The 22146-nt window shown below is 44.7% G+C and overlaps 2 protein-coding genes across 2 annotated transcripts in view; both read left to right on the forward strand.

The window, feature by feature from the left end:
* Window positions 1-22146, forward strand: part of LOC125939922 (uncharacterized) — a 351427-nt gene that overhangs the window by 298185 nt on the left and 31096 nt on the right. The gene's annotated exons all lie outside the window — the stretch shown is intronic.
* Window positions 1-22146, forward strand: part of LOC119436056 (uncharacterized) — a 185916-nt gene that overhangs the window by 144532 nt on the left and 19238 nt on the right. Inside the window, exons 5-9 of the mRNA XM_037702799.2 lie at window positions 9345-9520; window positions 11990-12343; window positions 17655-17690; window positions 19496-19660; window positions 20764-20967. Of these exons, the coding sequence (XP_037558727.1) occupies window positions 9345-9520; window positions 11990-12343; window positions 17655-17690; window positions 19496-19660; window positions 20764-20967 (935 nt within the window). The remainder of the gene's footprint in view (window positions 1-9344; window positions 9521-11989; window positions 12344-17654; window positions 17691-19495; window positions 19661-20763; window positions 20968-22146) is intronic.

Raw genomic sequence — 22146 nt, forward strand, 5'->3', positions numbered from 1 at the left:
TAAATTTCGCTTCAGAGAATACTTCCTTGCGGAACACCACTGAGGACGGCTTTAGAGTCTGAATTCGCATTATATATTTGGACAAACTGTTTTCGATGTGATAAATAGGATTTTCGTAATAACGAAGCCTGTCCACGGATACCGTATAATATTAAGCTTTCTGAGTAAGATACTGTGACTTGCAAGGTCAAAGGCCTTCGAGAAGTCTACAAACAAACCGAGCAGAATGCGTTAGTTTTCATACTATCCAATGATGAATTCTTTCAGTTCTAGTAGTGTGGACTCGGTTGACTTGTATACTTAGTTAAATATCGTTCAAAAATTATTTTGCGCTTACCGCTGCTCTGTTCTTCCTCAAATTTTGCGGCAAGATCGAATTGTACGGTCCGGATCGTTCAATATACTACTTGGCTCTTTTACTTGCCTGTCTTTAAGAGAAAAAAAAATGCCAAGTTGCCTTCGCCTAGGCTTCTCGCTATAAGTGGTGCCCAAAACATGTGGCTATAACGTCGCGTGGTTGTTTCCCTAGTGTGCTGTACGGCAAAGCATGGCCTTCGAGATTGGTTCCCCCTACTTGCTGGGAGTTGCGGTGTGGACATCACGAGGGGCGCATGAGAAGCCAAATTCGCATTTCTTTCTTGAAAACCAGCGCCAATTGTGTTAAACTGAACGATCTTGGCCATAGAAGGCAATCTTTCTGCGAAAGTTGAGCAAGAACAGAGCAGCGGTAAGCGCAAAATTATTATTTTTTTTTTACATGTACTGGGGAAAACGGACTTATCTGTATATAGCTTTAGGTCCATGCTAAATGGTGCCAGGTGATCAGAACTAATCTGGCGCCTTAATTACGGTGTCTCCTGTAGCCCGTCTTGCTTTGGGAAGCCTCTTGTAATGGGAAAGAAAAGGCAACTTAATGTAGGAGTTTTCTGTCTTTCTCTCTTTCATTCTTCCTTAGTCTCGGCCATGGAAACCTGCCTGAGTAAAAAAAAAATAATTCTGGGGTTTTACTTGCCAAAACCACGATTCGATTATGAGGCAAGCCGTAGTGAGGCACTCGGGATTAATTTGGACCACCTGTGGTTCATTAACGTGCACCCAATGCACGGTACACGGGCGTTTCTGCATTTCACCTCCATCGGAATGCGGCCGCCGCGACCGGGATTCGATCCCGCGCCCTCGGGCCTTAGTAGCGTAACACCATAGCCACTGCGCCACCACGGCGGCTAAACCTGCCTGAGAACCGAAGGAAACTGGCAGTGACGTTTCCACCAGGTTTAAGTGGTTATGCAAGCATATGTGTTCGTATTTTAGGCTGATGCGCGCCGACCGGCTAAAGCTAGCGAAAGCGGATGTGACGAAAGGAACTCTGAGGCGGCCACATTTCTCGACAGCGCTATTTTTGCGCCGTGTACTTGTTGAGCGTGCTAGTCTGAGTTTGTAGGAAAAAATAAGTTTAAAAAAATTGTAATAACAATAAAAAAAGCCGCGATGTCAAGATTGCCTGTCACTATACGGCGAGAAACCGTGCTGAATGTCACGTCACGCGAAAGTGAAAGTATCACCGAAAGTGATCGATCGAGAGCACGGCTTCTGGGTCGTCGCCCAAACGAGATCTGAAGCGTGAAAAAGCTGTGGTCGCGGTCACTTCAATCGTATGACACTTATCGTTTCTGAGGTAACGTAGCGCGTTATTATTATTATTTTTTCTTTTTTCTTTTTTCACGCTTAGTTCACAGCCTAAAAGAGCACTTCGCGCTATATTCGGAACCGTGCGAAAAATATAACGCGATTTATTTTTTATTTTTATCTTTTTGCGCATGCATCGAGCTCGACCACCAAGCGTTTAAGCATTGGAAAAAAGCAATCCATAACCCTCGCGCAATGTTTTGTAAGCGGGCTTTCCCACACATTCAAAATCTGAAGTGGTGCAACAATCCATAACAATGGCTGCAGTGAGGTATGGCTGGCGAGACAGAACAAACAATACATAATCGTAGACACCATTGCACAAGGGTGGCGGTTTACGCGAGTTGGTATTCCATGACGTTGCACCATTGCACGTTCTCCGTTGCGCGCTGTCGTATCGCTAGAAGGGTACGGACTTTGTCGTCAGGCCGCATCTCTCACGACCGCTAAAGGGGCAGCTGAAAAGATACGATGTATATATACACAGTCGTGGCACTTCTCACCGCGCTCCCGTGGACGCCGCCATGTTTGATCACGTGGCGACGCTTCTACTGCCTCAGTCATGGCCTCATCCTGCCTCCGTTGCCTCTTTTTGCGATGGCAGCGCTTGAAGGTGGTACGGTGCAGCCAGCCGCTATTTCGGCGGCTGTCGTCGACACTGACTGGGTAAACGAAAAGAAACTGTAACCAAGGCTTGTTCATTACGTTCGGTCTAAATGGTGCGAGCACCACTGGGCGTATTCGAACGCGAACAGCGCTGAGATCAGGTACGAAGAGAAAGGCACATAAGAGACGGCACGTTGCGCTTTTTTATGTGCCTTTACCAATGCGTCCCTGTGCTTAAGCGCTGTTCCCGCTCGAATATGAAGAGCCATCCATTGTATGATGAAGAGCCACCACTGTATGATTTGAGCACTAGAAAGCAGGGCTAAAAACTTTTCCAAGACAATGCTAGTGCATACTTTCCACCTCTGAATTAAATCAGGATCACTTATTGCTTCGTTTTTACTTTATTGTAAGTTACTTTGAAGTCACAGCTCGTCACATTTCTGTGTCAGTAACGTTTTTCGGTGCGATGAAACCTGGTTACTTATTTTCAACCTAATCGCTCTCGAGTGTGCTCAGTTGCGGTAAATTTGTAAAATAGAACATAGATGCTATGAATTTTTTTTTTTTAGTAACTGGTAGAAAAGACATAATATCAACTTGTCACCCATTTACATTGTTGCTCGTAACTAAACGGTCAGGTTCGAACAATCGCATGTAAATGATGTAAACGACCCATTGGTCGGCATACGCGCTATTAAGTGCCCTCATTTCTAATACGTGAGTAACTGAGTTGGAGTGAGCGTGAGTCTCGGTAAGATTGAGTGAGGGAGGGCAGAAATGAGTGGATACTCGAGAAAAAAATAACTAACGTGAGTGAGTTTCCACTAATTTTCCATTAGTTTCCGGGAATTTTGCCTTTCATTAAAAATAATCATGAAGCTGTTCCGCTCCAGCAAAACCTTGGTCTAAGGTAGATGATCGTTCAGCATCTCATTCTGGGGCTGTGGCGCAAAAGAAAAAAAAAACATAACAAGACAGCAGGTACAGTCACGCATGGCAAGCAATTCACGTCATTCACACATTCACGAGTGGTCACGGGTGGTACGTCTTTTTTTCGATGCTTCTACAGTGCGTGACAGCTACCATTCCACTAACCAGAAAGCATGCTCGTCTGAATTATATACATAAAGCACATTTAGCAGATGACGGTGAGCACGACTACGTTGAGCTCAGACTAAAGATTTGAACCTGTAGGGCTGCTACCTAGAAATATTCTCTGCGCTGCGCAGACGTCATTATTCTACACCTTTGTTTCAGTTGTATATGGTTATACGATAGAGCGCATTATAACGGCAAAACTTCGAATGGAAAAATATTTTTAGCAGTGATCGTGCGGGAGTGGCACTGTTTCAGTGCACAAATGAATGCACATTGCACTTTGGTTTGAGGCAGGAAACCACATGAATGAAATTATGGGATTTACCATACCAAAGCACACGCAGGCTATACGAGAGAGGCCGTAGAGTGAGGATTTCCGGATTCTGTTCTTTATTTTTTTTTTTTATTCGGGATTCATCTCAACCACTTAGTGTTTTTGTTATTAATGTGCACCTGAATCTAAGTACTGGAAAGTTTTTGCGTTTCACCCCTATCGGAACGTGGCCGCCGCGACCGTAAACAAAATGCGTGGGAAAAGTAAACTATCTTGAAGTAACTGATCGAACGCATCGAACCGCCGCTGAGGCAACGCGGTGGATCTTGAGGCACGAAATGGCTAGGCGCGCATGTAGCGCCGTCTTGTTTCTATAGTGAGCAAGTGCCATCTTTCATTACCAATGCCCATAGGCTGCCAGAAAACACCCGTGTTCGGCCCAATTTTGTGGGACACTAGCGGTACTCAGGAACGCGCGTATCAAAGGCTCAAAGCGTGGCAGAGCAGAAGAATAAGTTTCCGCCAAACTGTTTCGCGCAACATAAGCTACAGACTCGGCCTCTTTTCACTTACAATGTTATTGTCAGGATCAGTTACTTCAAGATAGTTTACTTTTCCCACGCATTTTGCAATATTATCTGCGGGCCATTTAAGAGCAAAGGACTGAGTAATATTTCAAGCGCATAAGAAAAATCCTCAAGTGACGCTCGAAAAATGTTCAAGCATTCACATACACACCGAGAGCCCTCGAGGCGTTTGCGCAGCCGGCTTGGTTGCTCAACATTCCCCGACTGCTTTTTCAAACAACCTTCACAGTACTGTTGCTGCGTTTCGACATCGGCTATAGGGGACTATATAATTAATACGACGTCGAGGTAAGCTATAAGTGGAATCACTGCGCTTGCGTAAATGATTCAGCAAGGAAAACATGAATGTCGTACGCCAGAAATCGGCTGCAATGCTTTTGCTCACCCAGAACTGCTCCTTAAACGCATATGAGTATTCGTTCAACCTATACCTAACGCCGTCTTGTTGACGCGCAGGTCTGAAGGACGCATTGCATCATGCGCAATCCATCGCGTTGAGATGCACATATGGACAAGACTATGAAAAGTCTGGAGTAAGCAGACGTCGCCAAAAGTGGCGGCCGCAGTTCTCGTAAACGTCGCACAAAGTAAGCCAACACATGCTGGAGTGCATGTAATACCTTGCGGCAAATATCGAGGGACAACGGATAAATGACGTTCAAATAGCGCACCAAGTTTTGTTACGACACAGTCGTATATATATATATATATATATATATATATATATATATATATATATATATATATATATATATATATATATATATTGCATGCCGGTGCGATATTTGAGCGCTAATGATCCAGCGGTTTAGCCTGAAAAACTGAGCGATGCATCGTACTATCCTTTCGTCGCACTTTCGTTTCAGTTTCACGTTTGGTGCGGCAAACTTGATCATGTGAAGTATGCGAAAACAATTCGCATAGCGACTGTTCAAGTCGAGCACCGAATCGAATCAATAGGATAATATTCTGGTCAACTAGAAGGCACACGTAAAACAGGACGCGTGCACCGCTTGTGCGGCCGCCTCAGCCTATATATACTATACGAAATGAACCAACGAGCCCAAGGCAAACATTTATTGCCCTAGATCAGCGTCAATATATTCCTGCATCGCACACAGTCGCCGAACAAAACAAATGGCTCGCAAGTGACAGCATATCACCGGAGTGTCCGTCGAGGTGGCCAAATGCGCTCGACAGAAGACAGCGGCCGGACAGCCAGTGCTGCCAGTGCTGCGCAAAGACTTTGCTAGCTGCGCTACAAAGCTAGTGTAGCTATACGACGACGTTGGCAAAGCGTGCGCTGTTCATGCGACAGCATTGGTCTGGGTGTCGCCGCCGCGTACCTCTCTCCGGCGCGTGCAGGTGGAGCGGTTCGTCACGAGGAATGACACCGAGGTACGCCGTCAAAAGTCATTAGTTGTGGCAGTGACCACTGAGTTGCCCACAGTTTTGCTCGCTAGAACAGGGCTGAACCTTACGTTCGGTGAGTCCGACCTGCTCTGCACGAAGGAACTGTGGTAAGGCTATATAGTGCTGGCGTATAGCTCGTCAGCGAAGCCGAAGAAAGCAACAGTATACCTATAGTGGTGACGTGGATTTACAACCTCGCTGACGCTGCTGTTATGCCGCACAGTAGCGCGAATCATCGAAGCTTTATTTTTCTTTAGTTTACTTACTTTATTTATTATTATTTTTGTGTGGCACAGACTGCACCGAAGACAACGTTACGCGTAGTAGCTTTCAAACAACTGCCACAATTTCAGTGCAGGTACAAAACACGTGGCGTGGAAGTTCAAAATAATTAAGCCACTGACAACACAGAAAAATCAGTTCAAAAATAAGTTCCATCCGAAAGAAAAGAAAATGGAATCCTATCAAAAGCTAATGCGGTCGCAATGAACGGGGTATAATTAAGTCTTCGTCGCTCACTGGAACTGCAGGTTTCAAACCGTGATTACCAAGTCGACAGGCGCCCATTGAAGCAGGAAAAGGGGGGAGAAAAAAAAGCGAGGCACAAAAGCTTTTTCGCTGCTTTTTAATATATTTCATGCTTAGCTCCGCTTCGCTTACAGAATGCTCTCCCTCCCTCCGCTCTCTCTCTCTCTGTCTATTATTTTCCACTCACTTTTTTTTTCTCTCTTTTTTTTTTTGTCACCTCTTAAACCGATGTACTTTCATTTCTTTTCATAAAACACGCAAGGAAAAGAAAGTGCTCTCAGAAGGGAGGTGGTGTGAAAGGCATTTCTCCCACTTGATTCAGTCTCTCTCTCCTTTTTTCACCGACACTTCGCTCTCCAAGTACAAGAGTAGACAGCTACTGGTTCAGTGCCCTGGTGCGGACTTTGGCTAGTTTCGTCAAAAAAGAGAAGCGATGTCAGCAGGCAACAAGGCGCGCCAGTGTAGAGAGCGCGCGCCACTTTCTGGCCTTCATCAATTTACCCAGGCCAGCCAGCCGGGCGGCCAAAGCGGGCAGTCGACCGATGGCTTTGTGCCTTTGCTTTTCTGCCTCGTTCTAAGCTGAATTCCGCTGCCGCGTTTCAAGTCGCACCGCACTTTTCCTGCTTCTCCATCGATCGATACACCATCCATAGTAAACCCCGCCAAAATTGAGCCGGCTGCGGAGTGCCACAATTTGACGCGTCCAGCCAACTTTCCTTTATTTGGCCACTCTCACCTGCTGGCCTACTCTATCATTCTTCTTCTTCTTCTTTTTTTTTTTTTTACCTAATCATTTACTCAGGAAGAGAGAGAGAGAGAGAGAAACGTTTATTATTGAAACAGTGTCCCGAGCGAGGCCCGGTATCACCCTGAGGTAAAAAAGAAATAAAAGAGAAACTTGTCGAACGTTGTAGTGGAAGGAATATTTGCTTTGTCGACAAGTATAATCACCACAGGTGTCCTCTGATTTCTTACCCAAACAAGGTCGGCAGCGCACGCACGGTTTTGAAAAGGTTATTATTATTTTTTTTTTTAGACTGATTTTTCTTCGACAAGATCCTTGTTGAAAAAGAAACAGTGCACGTTCTACGCTCTTGTAGCTTTCGTGCAAAATTGTCCCCGTCCGCGGTCAATTCATGACCGGAACTGTGTTTCGTTTAATGAGCGCAACTCCTTTAATGATGTTCGAGCCGCGCCCTGTCTGACGCATGCCCGTGTTGTAACACCTTCCGTAACGATGCTAAAGGGAGAAAGTGCCATACACACAAAAGTGTCTGCATTGAACAAGTTTTTATCATAAGCAAGGGTTAAATGTCGCATGGCAGTCACGTGCACCTACCTCCCACAGTGCAAGCGAAAGCGGCTCGCAACGCGTCTCGTGTTACATTAACAATGGAACGCCGTGCAGTTCAGTCAGTCCTCGCGTATTATCTCGATAATGCCAGGCCATGGCGATGTCGTATGAAAAACCAGCAACTATATTTGGCTTCCATGGCTCTTCCAGAGCAAAAATAACGATAATGTTCATTCGCGAAAGGCAATTAAACGTTACACATTGTGTAATGTACGATAATCAAGATTAGTCTAAGTTGCCCACAGAAATCGTGACAAAATAAAGCTCTGCTCCTCCTATAGTACACACACTCAGACTTAATTTACATAATGCACATCACAAGTCAGTCGTGCATCCCTTGCATACGCAGGACACATGACCAGGACACATGACCACAGGATGTCATCCACAGCACGCTGCGCGTGTTGTGGATGACATCCTGTGGTGCGCGACTTGGGGTCACCTGAGTTTTTTAATGCCGTTAGCATTCTTTGCCTAACTCAGGCATCTTGAGTCTATCTATTTTACGCCGACCAAAGTTGTCTAAGCTTGGGCCACTTGGTATGTACCGTGGTCGTGATGCCGCTGAGGTCGCGTTCCATCGTCGTCATTCTAGCTTCGTCATGCCGTCGTCGTACCATCGGCGCTCGTGCACGCAAATTGCCTCGAGCGGCGAGTCGCGCGGCAATTTTGCGTGTATTCGCGGGATTTTTTCACGCTCGGAAAAACACTTTTATGTAGCACGCATTGAGCAACAGAAAGCTGTATCGGGAGTTTTTCGTGTTGCTCTACAATTTTCTCGTAGACACTTTTTCATCTAATTAAAATATTTGAGAAGCTGATTAGCTAATCAAGACTAATTATGTAATTAGGCGGAATGCAAAAAAAATAATCTGAGTATCTCCAAGCGACGGCAAACAACATTACCTCGGTTCTGTCCAGCTACGTGGCATTTGCGTATTTTTAAACCTTGGTGCACGATAAATGGGACACCCTGTATAATGAATTACGGCAGTTACTTATCCATGGCAAAACGCGTAATGTTGCGTCGCCATGGATGAGCTTTACGCGCTCCCTGTAAGTCTACTGCTGATGAAACGTAGCATATGCAAGTACACTCACTGGTAATTATGAAGGTTCTTTCGAGCCAGTTGCTGCATTGGTTACACTCTCTCAAGCGTTGGATCTAGAGTCTTTGCCTGTCGCGCAAAAGAAATTGTATTAATGTTTACGTTGCCTTTGTATTTTATGATTATCATTATTTTATGCAGCGTTTGTTCAACAACAGTGACAATGCAGGACAAAAATTGAAGCGTTCCAAAGTAATACTTAATGGAAAACAGCTTCACAGATCTACTAAACATCAAACACAATTGAAGGCACTGCTCTAAAATGGACGAGGTTAAAGGTATTATAAACATACGAGCCAATCAAAAGGCGCTATGCAAAATTAGAAGCCCACAGAGTAAGGTGCACTGAAGATCGAGCGGGAAAGGATACTCAATATTGAGCTGCCGGGGTAGACCTGTGACTAAGCCGCAGCGGACATATCCTTGAGGGTAAAGAATACAAACTGCGCGACAATCTGGACGCGTTCAGCACAACGGCTCTCGTCGCTCATGTCCGCGCACGCCTGGATGCGCAACAAAACATCCGTGACGTATATGCGAGCGACATCACGAACGCTGGCGCGTTCTATTTCCTGCTATGGCAAATACTCCTACTTCTCGTCAAGAGGCTTCAGCCACTCGCGCTGAACTACTAAAAGAACGGTACACTCGTTTTTATTATTTCATTTTTTTTTTCCCCTCCACAGGTGCGACTACGTGTGGGTGAAAGAACCAACAGTTGGGAAGTCCGGCCAAGAATTCTGCGGCATCAGGTCCAACCAAACGATCCAGAAGTACGAGTCCAAGACCAAGCTAGTCTCCATAGACTTCCTGTACAGCTACTCGTACGCCGACGCCTTCAGCATAGAATTCACCGCGATCGGTGAGTCGACCTTCAAGGCTGAGCGCACACGGCGCGCGACACTCTTGCCTTCAAGCGCGGCGAGAAAAACGCGCGCTATGGAAATTCCGCATCAAAAGCCACGACATCCAGCTCCGGCGGCAGCGGGGACGGTTGCAAAACGCAACGGCGCGAGTAGAATCGCGTACCGCCGTAGGTGTTTTATAAGCGGCGCCACGAACGGGACAGACAGGCGACTTCACTTTGGCGGTGTGTGCTTGATGCAATATGCAAGTCTGCTGTTGCGCTGGCATAACGGCGTCGGCGCTGAAAGCCGTGCAACGTGTAAATCTATGCATTAGATTCACGCGCCGATCCATTGACGTCGGCCGCTTCTGCAGTTTTGTAACGTTGCTCCGATGTCGGCGGAGCGGAGGATGCCGGCGCTAAACGATTCGCGATTGTTTTGAAAGTTAGGCGGAAACCAAAGGTCGTTCCCATTGTTAGTTTTCATCGTTCCCCTCTCTGTCTTTGTCTTGCAAAGTGGAGCAGCGTCCATTCAGCTAGGGCACCTTCACCGACCGGAACTTAGCGAGTGAAGGACAACAATGCGGAACATCACTAAGCTACGGATCACGCTCGGAAAGAGCATAGTGGACGGCTAGCACAAATTCATGCCCTCACGAGCTGCGAATACTGGCTGCGAATAATTATTCAAAAAGGTCGGAAGCGCGTGCACACTACACACAACCCGCCGCGGTGGCTTAGCGGCTTTGGTGTTGCGAATCACGATTGTTTGCTGTATGTGGCGCAAAGGAGTCATAGCGACGAGTATATCACGGGAAGACTCGGGAGCATGTGTATGTCTCGTACTGTACATCAACCGTACGGCCAGGCAATGGCCGACCAATTCAGATATCGGGACATTTAGTCGTTCATTTTACATGAACAAAGCATGGATATATTTTGCGTATATATCGAATATTTATTGTGGAACGGCACACACAACAGTTCTTATAGTTTGGCAATTAATGAATGTAGTACTAGATTAAAGACAGCTAAACATTTTCCAATCATTAAGGTTTGACATAAACTGTGTTGTACCTTAAAGGTCACGCTGCTGTAAGTTGTCCTGGTTGTTTATTATAGCTTAATGGCGCGATCGCGGACGCCAAATAAGTACGTCCAAGAACTAACGACCCCCCCCCCCCCTCAATATTTCACGTTACTTCACGTTACCAATAAGCAGATTATACTTGCGAGCTCTTGCCAAACTGCCTATCTGCACGTGACAGCATGCAATGCGGTAACTACAACATCGCTTAATAGATGAGAAATTATAACTGCGAGGCAGACAATTATGATCTTATCTTTCATATGTACTCAAAAAATAATAAGGATTTCCATCCCCACTTTTGGCTGACTCAGAAAGTGTGCATACCGGACTTGCCAGTAGGCCAGATGATTTCTAAAGCGAATATGTAGGTTTTTTGTCTTATCTGGCTTCAATTGTGCAATTACAGCATTCTAAAGCAGTGAATTAAATATAATTAGCGAATCATAACTGATTATACAATTCATTAGTGATTATATCACGCAGGACCTGACGTCCGCTGCCGCGAGTGATGTGTTGCCGAAATAGTCATCATCTGTATGCTGTGGTGTGTTTAACAATCACAATTAAAGTCTTCCCTGCAACATTCGCGCGTTTCGGCCATTTTGCCGGACAAGTCTTCATGTCTAATATGAGCTACAGACGCTACGAATTAGGTGTTCACTCTGAACGCGACACGCACTACATAGCCTGTATCATAGTCCCTTAAGGGACTATGCTTTTAAGGGACTATGCCTGTATCAAAAGTAGCGAGACCACTGCACGCAAGTCGGTCACGTTATGTTGCTACAGCTCCTGTGGCACTCCTGGTGCTCTGAAAGCGTAGAGTATATTAGGACGAGAGTCCTCATTCTACAAAGCCTCGCAGAGCTGGGATCTCAATAAGTGCCTCAACACACAGCCTACAGTCATCCATGGCCCTACACTACAGTGGCGTCGTAGCCCCAACATAGTAATCGCCAACGCCTTACGTGCATACAAATGCAACGCCACATTTGGCCGTGGCTGACCAACCCCTCTTATACAGAAGCCCTAGCTATGGGCTCCGACTGCTACATATGATTCAAGGAGGGCGCTCCTATTGAAAACTGTGGTCTGTATGTATATAAAGAAAGAAACTTATCGCGCTAAAAGCGTCTTCTGTGCACCCGTTGAAATTGCAGGTTCTCGGTCTTGCGCCTCCTGTTACCTTAGAAGGTGTTGGGATGGCTCGGGTTCATATAAGTGTATAAGTTCGCCACGGTCCTTAATTGTGCTGACGAGGCGGATCCAGGGTAGCCTCCGGCCCTCGTCAAAGCATACAGAAAATGGGGGCAGGGCCCCACCTCTGGATCTGCCAGTGCGACAGGCTATGATCAAAGGTTGCCAACACGAACGTTCTTCGCTCACTGCCGCAGGTAACTTCTACGTACACGTTGGACAAGTGGACTACCAGCACAAAGGCGGCGCGTCAGGTTTCCTGGAGTCGCCGCACTTTCCGGTGGGCTACCCGAGCGACTACGGCGTAGAGCACACGTTGCGCAACTTGGATAGCCGTGGATTCGTCCAGCTCGTCTTCACGGACTTCCAGCTCTCACCATGGTCCTACGTCGAGCTGCTCGACGGCAACGGTTCGCGCGTGGACGTGTACAACGGCAACACCTTTCGGCCACCCATCGCGACTTCTGACGGGCCCGTCATGGTGCTGCGCTTCCGCGCCAACGACGAGTACCCCGCCTTGGGCTTTCGAGCAAAGTACACGTTCGTCAACTGTGAGTGCGAGCGTTCGACCTGCTTGGCCTTCTAAAACGGAAAAATGTGACCGTTGAAAACTAAACGAACACTAGTCGTAGGTCACAGTGAGCTTTATAATTATTAGATAATTGGGATTACTTACTAACATTGTAAACAGCCACGATACGCCAGTGTGCCCCGAGCGGAGCTGTGCAGCGTCACTTGAACCAGATGTAATGTCTCATTTAAGATACGAGAGGTATTTAAAAAATTAATAAATTCGGTGACTGATATATTTGTTACACATCCATCAGTACTGAAAACATCGGGAAACATTTCATTTGTTATTGTCAACTCACAGAGTATGTATCCAGCTCCGCTCATCAGATTCCCACCCACATCTGTAGAAGATTTTCATTTATAGTTTCTAGCGAAACAGTGCTCACGATGGCCAGGAATTTTTTTTTTTCTTTGAAACTGTTTGTGATAGAATGATTGTAATGGAAGCGAATAGCCGAATGATTTTAGAAAACTATTCGCTTTATCGCTATTCGCTAATGATGCACTTGAAGGCAGAGAGGACATTTAGGAGAGAGCGGCAGAAGAGGAGGGCTGTCCTTCCCAAGCCCTTCACCACAGCATCTAAACCTTCAGACGCCTCTTGCGCGATAGCATGTACCGGAAAATTGACAGGTGCAGTTATAAAATTATGACCAGAATCAGCGATGAAGTTCGTTCTGCAAAGCGTTTAAAATGGTGCGGAGCGAAGTAAAAACGTTCTGATGTATTGCGCCAAAGCGTATACAGAGGACGAATGCGATCGAAGTCCTGGGGCGATTTGGTAACAGCCACACAGCAACTGAGGAGTGACTGGTTGCGCTTGAAATGTACAGGCGCGTAATGCAACTTTTGAGAAACTTAATGAATGGAAAAATCTGCGTAAAGAACAAACTTTTTATCCATTTAGCGAATCTTTGTGTTTTACGATTACCCCAAATTTACGAATTTACGAATAAATCTTTAGTATTCTTGGAATTCGTAAATGTAATTGTTTAAGTTGTAATTGGAGTTCCACGCCTTTTCTTATTTTGGAAGACTCACATCGCTCATTTTTGGTCTCTTTGATATTCTACCCCTCAATAATTGAGCATTATTCATATCCAATGTAACTAGGAAGTTAGTAATTAACCTAAATTACCTGTTAAATCATAAAACAAAATGTCCATAGAACGTCTTTTGAATAGAATCAAGCGTGTTTCTTTTTTTTTTTTTTTTTTCTTTTTCCCCTTCTTAGGCTGAAGAAATAGTGAAGTTATGTTGACCTGAATACCAGAGGTTTTCAGCTTACGGACCGTTACGTAACGTGTGGATGTCGTATGAACATGAGAATGGTATCAAATGATACATCTCCATGTCGAGAATACGTCGTAATAGTCAGAAACTGATGATTTAAAGGGGCACTAAAGGCAAATACGAAGTCTCCCGCCACCCAACCGGGACGACGTTGCATACGCCATCACCGCGCTTTGCTGCGTAGGGTGTAGCGGCGTCGCTCTGTTGCTCTCTCCACTCGAAAGGAACCGGTTGACTCCTAATACCTAAAGCCCCTCCATCCACGCGCGACCGCCGCTTTTGCCGCTTTTGTGGCGAAAACGCGTATGGAGGGGCTTTACTAATACCGTTGCGCTGCTGAGCACGAGATCGCGGGATCGAATCCCGGCCGCGGCGGCCGCATTTCGATGGAGGCGAAATGCAAAAACGCCCGTGTGCTTGCGTTGTAGTGCACGTTAAAGAACCCCAGGTGGTCAAAATTAATCCGGAGCCCTCCACTACGGCCTGCCTCATAATCAGAACTTGTTTTGGCACGTAAAATCCCAGAAAGAAGAAAGAAGAATGCTGCGTAAAAACTACAGTAAAAACGGTGCCTTGCTGCGTGAGTAAAACGGTGCCCGACAGAAGGCGGTACGGTTTTTACACAAAACGCAACCTCGCGGACATGGGGAAACCGAGTCAAGACAGAGCGGTGGATTCGCCGTTGCAGCGGCTTTTGTTCAAGTTAGTCAAGTAGCGTGGACCATTCGGGCATCCCGCGACATCACATAGAAGTGGAATTCTCTGGTTCCTGCAGTTCGTGCCAGTTTCGCGAGCCAGCAAAACCAGCGCAGCAATAAAACTACTAAAACGCGAAAGCGCGAGCGGCGCAGAGTCGAGCGAAAACGAAACCTTTCGACCGCCCGCCTTGTTGTCCAGGGTAATGTAAATGAGTTCATTTTTCTAAAAATTAATTAGAACTGGGCAAATAGCATTTTCTTTCGTCCTATAATGCAATACAATTTTTTTATATAACGAGTGGTCGAATACTAGTGACAGAATTCAAATGAGGAGTGCCTTCGTCATCGGGCAAGTAAGTACTTGAATGTCTAGGGGGAGTGTCTAATCATGTCCTGCATTTATCTCATTTCTCGATTACTAAGGCTCTGTTCGCGATAATAATGACGCCTTAGAGATTCTCGAGCACTATCTATCAATTTAGCCTGACTTAATATTTGCCTGTTGTGTGCCTTTAATAGTGGGCCATATACTGTGGTCGATTTTATCGCCGTTTGACGTCATACGGAACCTCACGGAGACAGCGACGCCGACGGCAGAAATCCGCTTTGAGTGTCCATATAATTGATATCGTAATAAAAATACCTACGAACGGCGCCCGGAACGAGAGGCCCGCTGTACGGTGTCTCGCAAAGATGGCGGCCGTGAACAACGTATACGTTGTGCCACCCCGTACACCCGCTTTCGTTGGCGAGGTGGTTTGTAGGCTTTTGTCGCCGTTCCCTTCGTCTGCATCGCGTACGGGAAATCTTTTCATCCGTCCTATCAACCTCGACGAACCTTGTACCGACAAATACAGTGCACCATGAAAAGGATGCATGCATCGAGACACCGACCACGGCCGGGTTGCGACTTTACAATTGCTAGTAAGTACAGCGGGGGCGTGGCACTGCGGGTCATGTGACTTGCGCTTAACACGTGTTGTCATGGCAATCGAGTACGCGCGCCCGCTGCGCTAGGGCTGGCTCCACGATTGCCATGCCAACACGTGTTAAGCGGAAGTCACGTGACCCGCAGTGGCACGCACCCGTTGTACCTACTAGGAATTGTAAAGTCGCAGCCGGGTCTTTCACCAAATATCTGAAAAACCGAATAGTAGATATTCGATTTGCGAGTCGAATTATTCGAGCGTTCACAATTCGATTCGTATATTAGAATCATTCGCCAACCCATAATAAAAACATTTATTCAAGCTTTCACGAAGTAAATTGAAGCAAGTGATACTATTACGTCTGCAGTGCTTCCCTTTTGTTCACGGTGCACTTCTACTCTGCCAACAACCGCGCTCGTCGCTCGCTCGCACCGTCGCTTATCTCCACACGGCTCTGACCTTTATGCGCCGTGCATTCGCCGCTCAGTTTCCGTTGAAGCGATAGACCGCACGTACCTTCGCCCGTTGCTGCGGCGTATGCGCTTGCTGCCAGCGTTTTGACAGTCGTTGTCTGCAGTCAATCAGTGTGATCTATTCATGTTTGTTTGTGCGCGCTCACACCACGCTTGTTCATTCAGTTAGTAATAGTCGGGCCACATTTTCCAACGCACGCTACACATGCAATGCTGCCCGGATCGGCAGTGCAGCGCTACAGGTGTGTCCCTTCGCATGCGCTGCCCACGGGAAGCGCTTCTCATCAACACCGCCGTTTCACACGCGCCTTCTCGTGGTCATCGAGTCTCTCTTCATGTCGGTCTACTTACGCCGCAGCACACCTGCTTACTTAATCAGCTCATGTTTACTACAATTCATATTGCTACCAAAGCCGCTCACCTTACTTCGTATGACATTGCTGTGTTGCTATCGCATTCATTGCTTCGCCCTTAGGGCGAAACTGTGACATTTTTTATGTTTGCGCCGATGCGATTGGCCAGGAAACGCACAAAAAGCGCGTTTCACAAAAATAAAGAGGACTGTCTTCCAGGCAGCGGTGCTTGTAGTCCTCCCCTTTTGTTCACGCTTGCATCTTCAGATAAGATTGCCACGCTCGCCGACACTCGTTTTTCTTTTTAACAGCGGAGTTGCCGGCCGTTAGTCCGTGGCGCGTCGGAAAAAAATGTGGGCCGATCGTGGCGGTACTGCAGAAAGGGTCCAAGCGCAATGGCACATACCCCTGTAAACTAGCGAAGCTGAGCCTGGCTAAGTTTAGCTAAGCATGGTTGGAACTACTTAAGCTTAGTCCGTCATCGATAGCCAATCAATAGCTAATTAATCAATAATCAATAAATTCCGGAATATGCTAGGGATTACTTGGTAGTGCTTAGCCTAGCCTAAAAGCCAGGACTAGCTAGGTGCCCATCAGCTCCGCTGTCTCTTTAGCATTGCATGTCCGGTGCAAGCTACGCAAATTTTTTTTATGTTTGCGCCGATGTGATTGGTCAGGAAACGCGCAAAAATCGCGTTTCACAAAAAGAGGATCGTCTTCCGGGCCTCGGTGCTGGTCGTCCGTTCCTCGACTACCGGCGGTCGATCGTTCTGCCGTCGTATACGTAACAATACAGCAGTTGAAACCAATTGTATGTTGTTAGCAGCCATGAAGAGTAGCCCCCCGAAATATTTTATGCATTGTCTAATTTAATTAGCTAACTTTTCAATTTTAAGTTGTGGGTTGCCTTTGGTAAATTTTTTTTTTCTTACTAGTAGCATATTTTTTTTTTTTTTTTTCCTTGTCTGCCTTTCTGATTGGTTTGTTTAGTTACTGCAGGTTTTTGAAGCATGAAAGAGCTACACAAAAGACATCATGCTGCAAACACTGCATCCTATGTTCCGGAGGTATTCTAAAGATATAAAATTAGTGATGAAAAGGTTATCAAATTAATCATTGCTCTAATTGCACAAATCATACTGGTGGATTCTACACATGGATATCTAAATCGTACAGTTGCATCTGCATACAGGTGTTGATGTGCTGTCGGCAAACTGGGTGGAACTTTACATCGTAAGCTCTGACAAAGCATATTGAGGTAACTGATAAATGTGTTGTTGTGTCGGTAACCATGCGTGCCTTGGAAGGCTGGCAAGTACATTCCAGTGCTGTGCATCAGTGCCGAGTGTTTTTGTTATTGTAATCAATGTGAACCACAAAGCCAGCGGGCTTCACTAATAAATTTATACGTGTCTAGTGCTATGTGTCTAAGAAATTCTTTATATTATGTGTCTAAAAAATCTAGTACGCCAACTGCATGGCTATGCAGGCATGAAAGATTCCACATCAAAACTTGCCTTTAACTGTCACGTGATTTTTCCAGATCCTGAAAAGTACTGGTTTAACAAGCCTTCAACAGGTATGTTTATTTCATTTTATTACCCTGAAAACTCCTCCAGGACATACAGTAGAGATTCTTAAATTCAACTCTGGTTAATTTGATTTTTCGTTTAGTTCAATACGAACTGAAGGTCCCGGCTGGGTGCCGGTTGGGGAAATTGAACTTGACTAGTCAGCACGCACGCACTTGAAATCAATGGTGACCCCACTGGTGGCAGGGTCTGTAATCACGCTGTCTTGGAGATACTAGGGTACAATGAATGTGTCAAAGACACACTGTATCCTGCCAAAAACACAGATGTTTGACCTGCCCTAGGCAGAGATTCGGGTGAAAACAGCAGCTTACAATGAATGATTATGTATTCAACCGATTATGATAGAATACAAAACCAAAACCATGATGGCGGCATTGGCAACAGCCATCAGAGCTATCGTCATCGCCATTATAATCAGAAAATAGTGATCGAAATTTGAAGTGTTCGCCTAGGTTGGTGATGACGACGCGACACTTTTTTTTTTTTAAGAAAGCCAATTCAAAGAGAAGTTAATTTACATGTTAAGCTAGCCGAAACAGAGCCGTGTCACATGTTTTCAGCATGTCGCTGTCTTGCATGTGTCGCAGGAAGAACTGGCAAAGTGGTAGTCTAGGCATGGGCCACCATCCCGTCTATGATGACTGCGGAGTCGTTCCAATAAAAGTGGTATATTAAATGCAGTGAGCGCGTAGACAATGATTGACATGTCGTGGCCCATAGCGATAAAGAGCTGTCTGAGAGCGACGAAGATGGACATTAGGCGTAAATAAGTTTCCAATCTGTGCGGTAAAATGTGCAGATTTCATCTCTTTCTGTTTGCCAGAATACCATTTGCCACATGTTTTGTCATACAGATATTGCTAACTTAGCGCAAAAAAAACAAAGATTAAAAACTTATAGCAGCAATACTGTGGCAAAAGTCGTACCATTGTGAGACTTTAAGTGCATGGAAAGAACAGACAAAGTGTAAAGCCATCGTATACAACTTACGTACATATTAGTAACGTTTCTTTTATTGTCTCCTTGATTTTTACCTCTTTATCAATCTTTATTCAGTTGGCCTGACTGCTCACTCGCTCACTATTATATTTTGCTCTTGCCTTAATTCGTATTTCTCCTCTTCAAATGAGAATTCTCTGAAGCTAACTCCTGCCACCTGATTCTTGGCCTATCCCCTTGAGTAGCAAGAAAAAAGGAACATCATCATCATATTTTGAACAGCTAGACACCTTGATCAGATGGACATGTCTTGCCAATCATCGGCCCCTTGTTTCCCTTTCTTCTTATTCAATCATATTATATGTCATTTTGAGGAATTTTCGGAAGATATCTAAAATGTCTAGTGCCAATCTCTTGACAACTTTGCCAGCTGCATCTAAAATAATCATGTATAAAGCTCGGCTAAGCATTATGAAATGTGGAATACAAAGCATCCTGCAGTCCATCTCGTAGACAATTGACCATTTGCAAAAATGTTCTGCGCATGAGCAAGAAAGGTATTTTCCAACCAAAGGTATTAATATGGCAAATTTTGCCATACATGCACTTGAACATGAGCCCAGATTTTGTCTAAATTACACAACAGTGCAGGGAGCAAACAATTCACAAAATGCATAGAAATTTTCAGCAGGGAACCATTAAACAATTTATTCAGAACTTGAGAAATCACTAATGAACAGAGAGAAATGTTTTTAAATCCGAAACCAGTTCTGTTTAAACAAATACACAGTATATTTTAAACTGCTCCTCAACTTGTCTAGAGTGTAAAAGACGATCCTGCTTGTTTCAGACTGCGGTGGTGTTGTGGAAGACCTTGGTGGCGCAATTACCATGATGAACATGGCAAATCCTGGATATACACGCAACTTTGACTGTATTTGGCTTCTTCGTCCTGGGACCACCTTTGCCTATGAAACGCACATTTCTGTGCGAGTGGCCCAATTTGAAGAAATGGGTAAGTCTCATTACTAGAAACTGAAACACTGCACACATTCCATGCAGATGCCCTAGCAGCTGACCAATTTAGATTATCTCAAAGAAATGTCACTGTTGCATAAAAATGGCAGTTTTGTGCAAGAATTATCGCCGTTCTAGGGAAACTACTGCATAAATGAAACAATGAGAAATCAAAGGCACATTTATAGTTTCTTCTTTATTATAGTATTTCATTCATTACCTTCAATCATTAATCCTTTCATTGCTACTCCCGAGATAGCTCAGGCCACAACCCTTGCACAACCCCTGCCACCCCTGAGTATACTTGTTTTGTGTTTTCAGCAACTCCCTACCTCTCCAGAAGTAACTCACGCAAAAAAGAAAATTGTCTACCTGTTACGTTATCTATGGTGAGGTCATCTAAACTTCAAAGTTAAATTTCTGACAACTGGTGGAGAAAATGCCTGAGTGCTCTGTCTGTCTCAGAAGGGGAGCCATGGTGAACCAGTGTGGCAGGCTCGTCTGTACGTTGACAAGCAAAGGAACTAATGAATTGCTGATGAATTCTGAATCACATGAAAGCAATGACTAAGGACGAGTTTCTATGCAGCATGAAATGTCTGCTGAACCAACATGAAAAAAAAATAGCAGGAGCTGAGGATCAGCACGGTAGCCATGGCCATGGCCAGTGTGGCAGCTCTGTTCGTTTGGACTATGACAGATGAAAAAATTTATGAACTGTTTATATAAATACTGAATACTGAATGGCAGAAAGCGATGACTAAGAACTAGCTTCTATGTAGCATGAAATGTCCACTGAACCAACAAGCAATAAAAACCTGGTGGGGAAGCTGAGGAGCCGTCAGAAAAAGAAACCAGCAGTCAAAGGGTTAGAAGGTCATGTGCTTGTATTATGCTCCAAAGTAAGTGAAAGACAAATATGTCAACTTTGTGATGTTTTTTTTTTATCCTAAAAAAAAAAAGTCTCTCGACTAGCACACACAACTGGCTGCTATAATTTGCTGCAACCACAGCTCTGTGGACACAATTCTATAAGCTGTTCTCATTGTGAGCAGTGAAACATTTGCACCTCTTACCTGACAGAGCAATTTTCAACTGCAGGCCCAGATTCAAGCCTGGAGATTCGGCAGGGTCTCACGTCTGTCTCGTTACTGCTTGAATCTCTAACGGGCCAGCAAAGCCACAAGGCACCACAAGGCCAGGAGTACATAATTTCAGCCACCATTGGCTTCTACATACGGCTCCAAGGCAGCTTCAGCAACAAGTCACGTTTGGCAATTGTTTATTCAATATTTAGTTACGAAAGTAAGTACCTCTCCTGATACATACTTCTATGCCTTCTCATTCACACATTTTATGTCATTCACATATAGCTCATTGTTGTGTATGAATATACATATAGAGATGTTTATTTTGAAGTTAATAAAAAAAAGACGAAGTGGTTAGAATCTCAAGTAGAGGCCCTGACTATGGTTCAGGTTCAGTGTTCTTCAGCTAAAACTGAAAAACACATTAAGCAATACTTGTATTTCATATATGCAATTACAAATGAAAAATGGCTTTATCCCAGCACAATTTGGCACAGCAATAAATACAAAGAGATTTAGGAAATGATACTCAGGAATTTTTAAAATCATAAAGTGTTATAGCATGTGAGGCATAAAAGAACATATCTGCACTCTTCTGTTTCAAGCTAGTTACAATCAAGGTAATAATTGTGTGAAATTACTATTTGTGTCTGTCACTCTACTTGACCTACTGCTATATTGCATTTTGTAAACATAAAAAGTCAAGCCTAATCCTTACTGTTGTCATTATGTCACTATTGTGCAATGCTTTTTGCCACAGTTTAGGACAATTAACTGAATTGCACAGGTGGTATGGTACATATGAAAGTTATGCAGGACTTATGACTGCACAATGTCAACCACAAGCAAGTTTAGAGCAAGAATGAAAACTTGGGTCATAGCACATCTCTTTGGGTAAGAATGCCATGGAGGTTGCCGAAGAACTATAGAGTATATAGAGTAATCTAAATTACTGCAAAAAAATAAAATGGGTGGGATTCAAATGCACAGAGTTATATGCATGACATGCTCAAGCATCACAAGAATGTGTGGTATATACTAGGGGTGTTTAAATAGTTCAATTGTCTATTCAACTCAAATGGAAATAATAAAAACTGGCTTTAAATGTGAAATCAAACAATGTATATTTCCTCAGTTTTAAAGAGAAGGGAAAAAAAATAAAGAACACATCACAGGAAAAGTGAGCATTCTAAGGTCGGCCAAGGAGACAAAACAGTATTTCACATAAATTGAGGTAACAAATCTGCTGCCAGCCTGAAGTGGAAACGTCTTTGACTAGATGACTCCAAGATATAAAAGGCATGATAAAAAAAAGAATGGTCCACGTGTTCACTAAGAAAGCAGTGCTTCTGTGATGCAACAGTGCTTTCCGAAGCATAGTCCTTCAGAATGGCAG

This window comes from Dermacentor silvarum, chromosome 1 (assembly GCF_013339745.2).
Source record: "Dermacentor silvarum isolate Dsil-2018 chromosome 1, BIME_Dsil_1.4, whole genome shotgun sequence".
In the NCBI taxonomy this organism is placed as follows: domain Eukaryota; kingdom Metazoa; phylum Arthropoda; class Arachnida; order Ixodida; family Ixodidae; genus Dermacentor; species Dermacentor silvarum.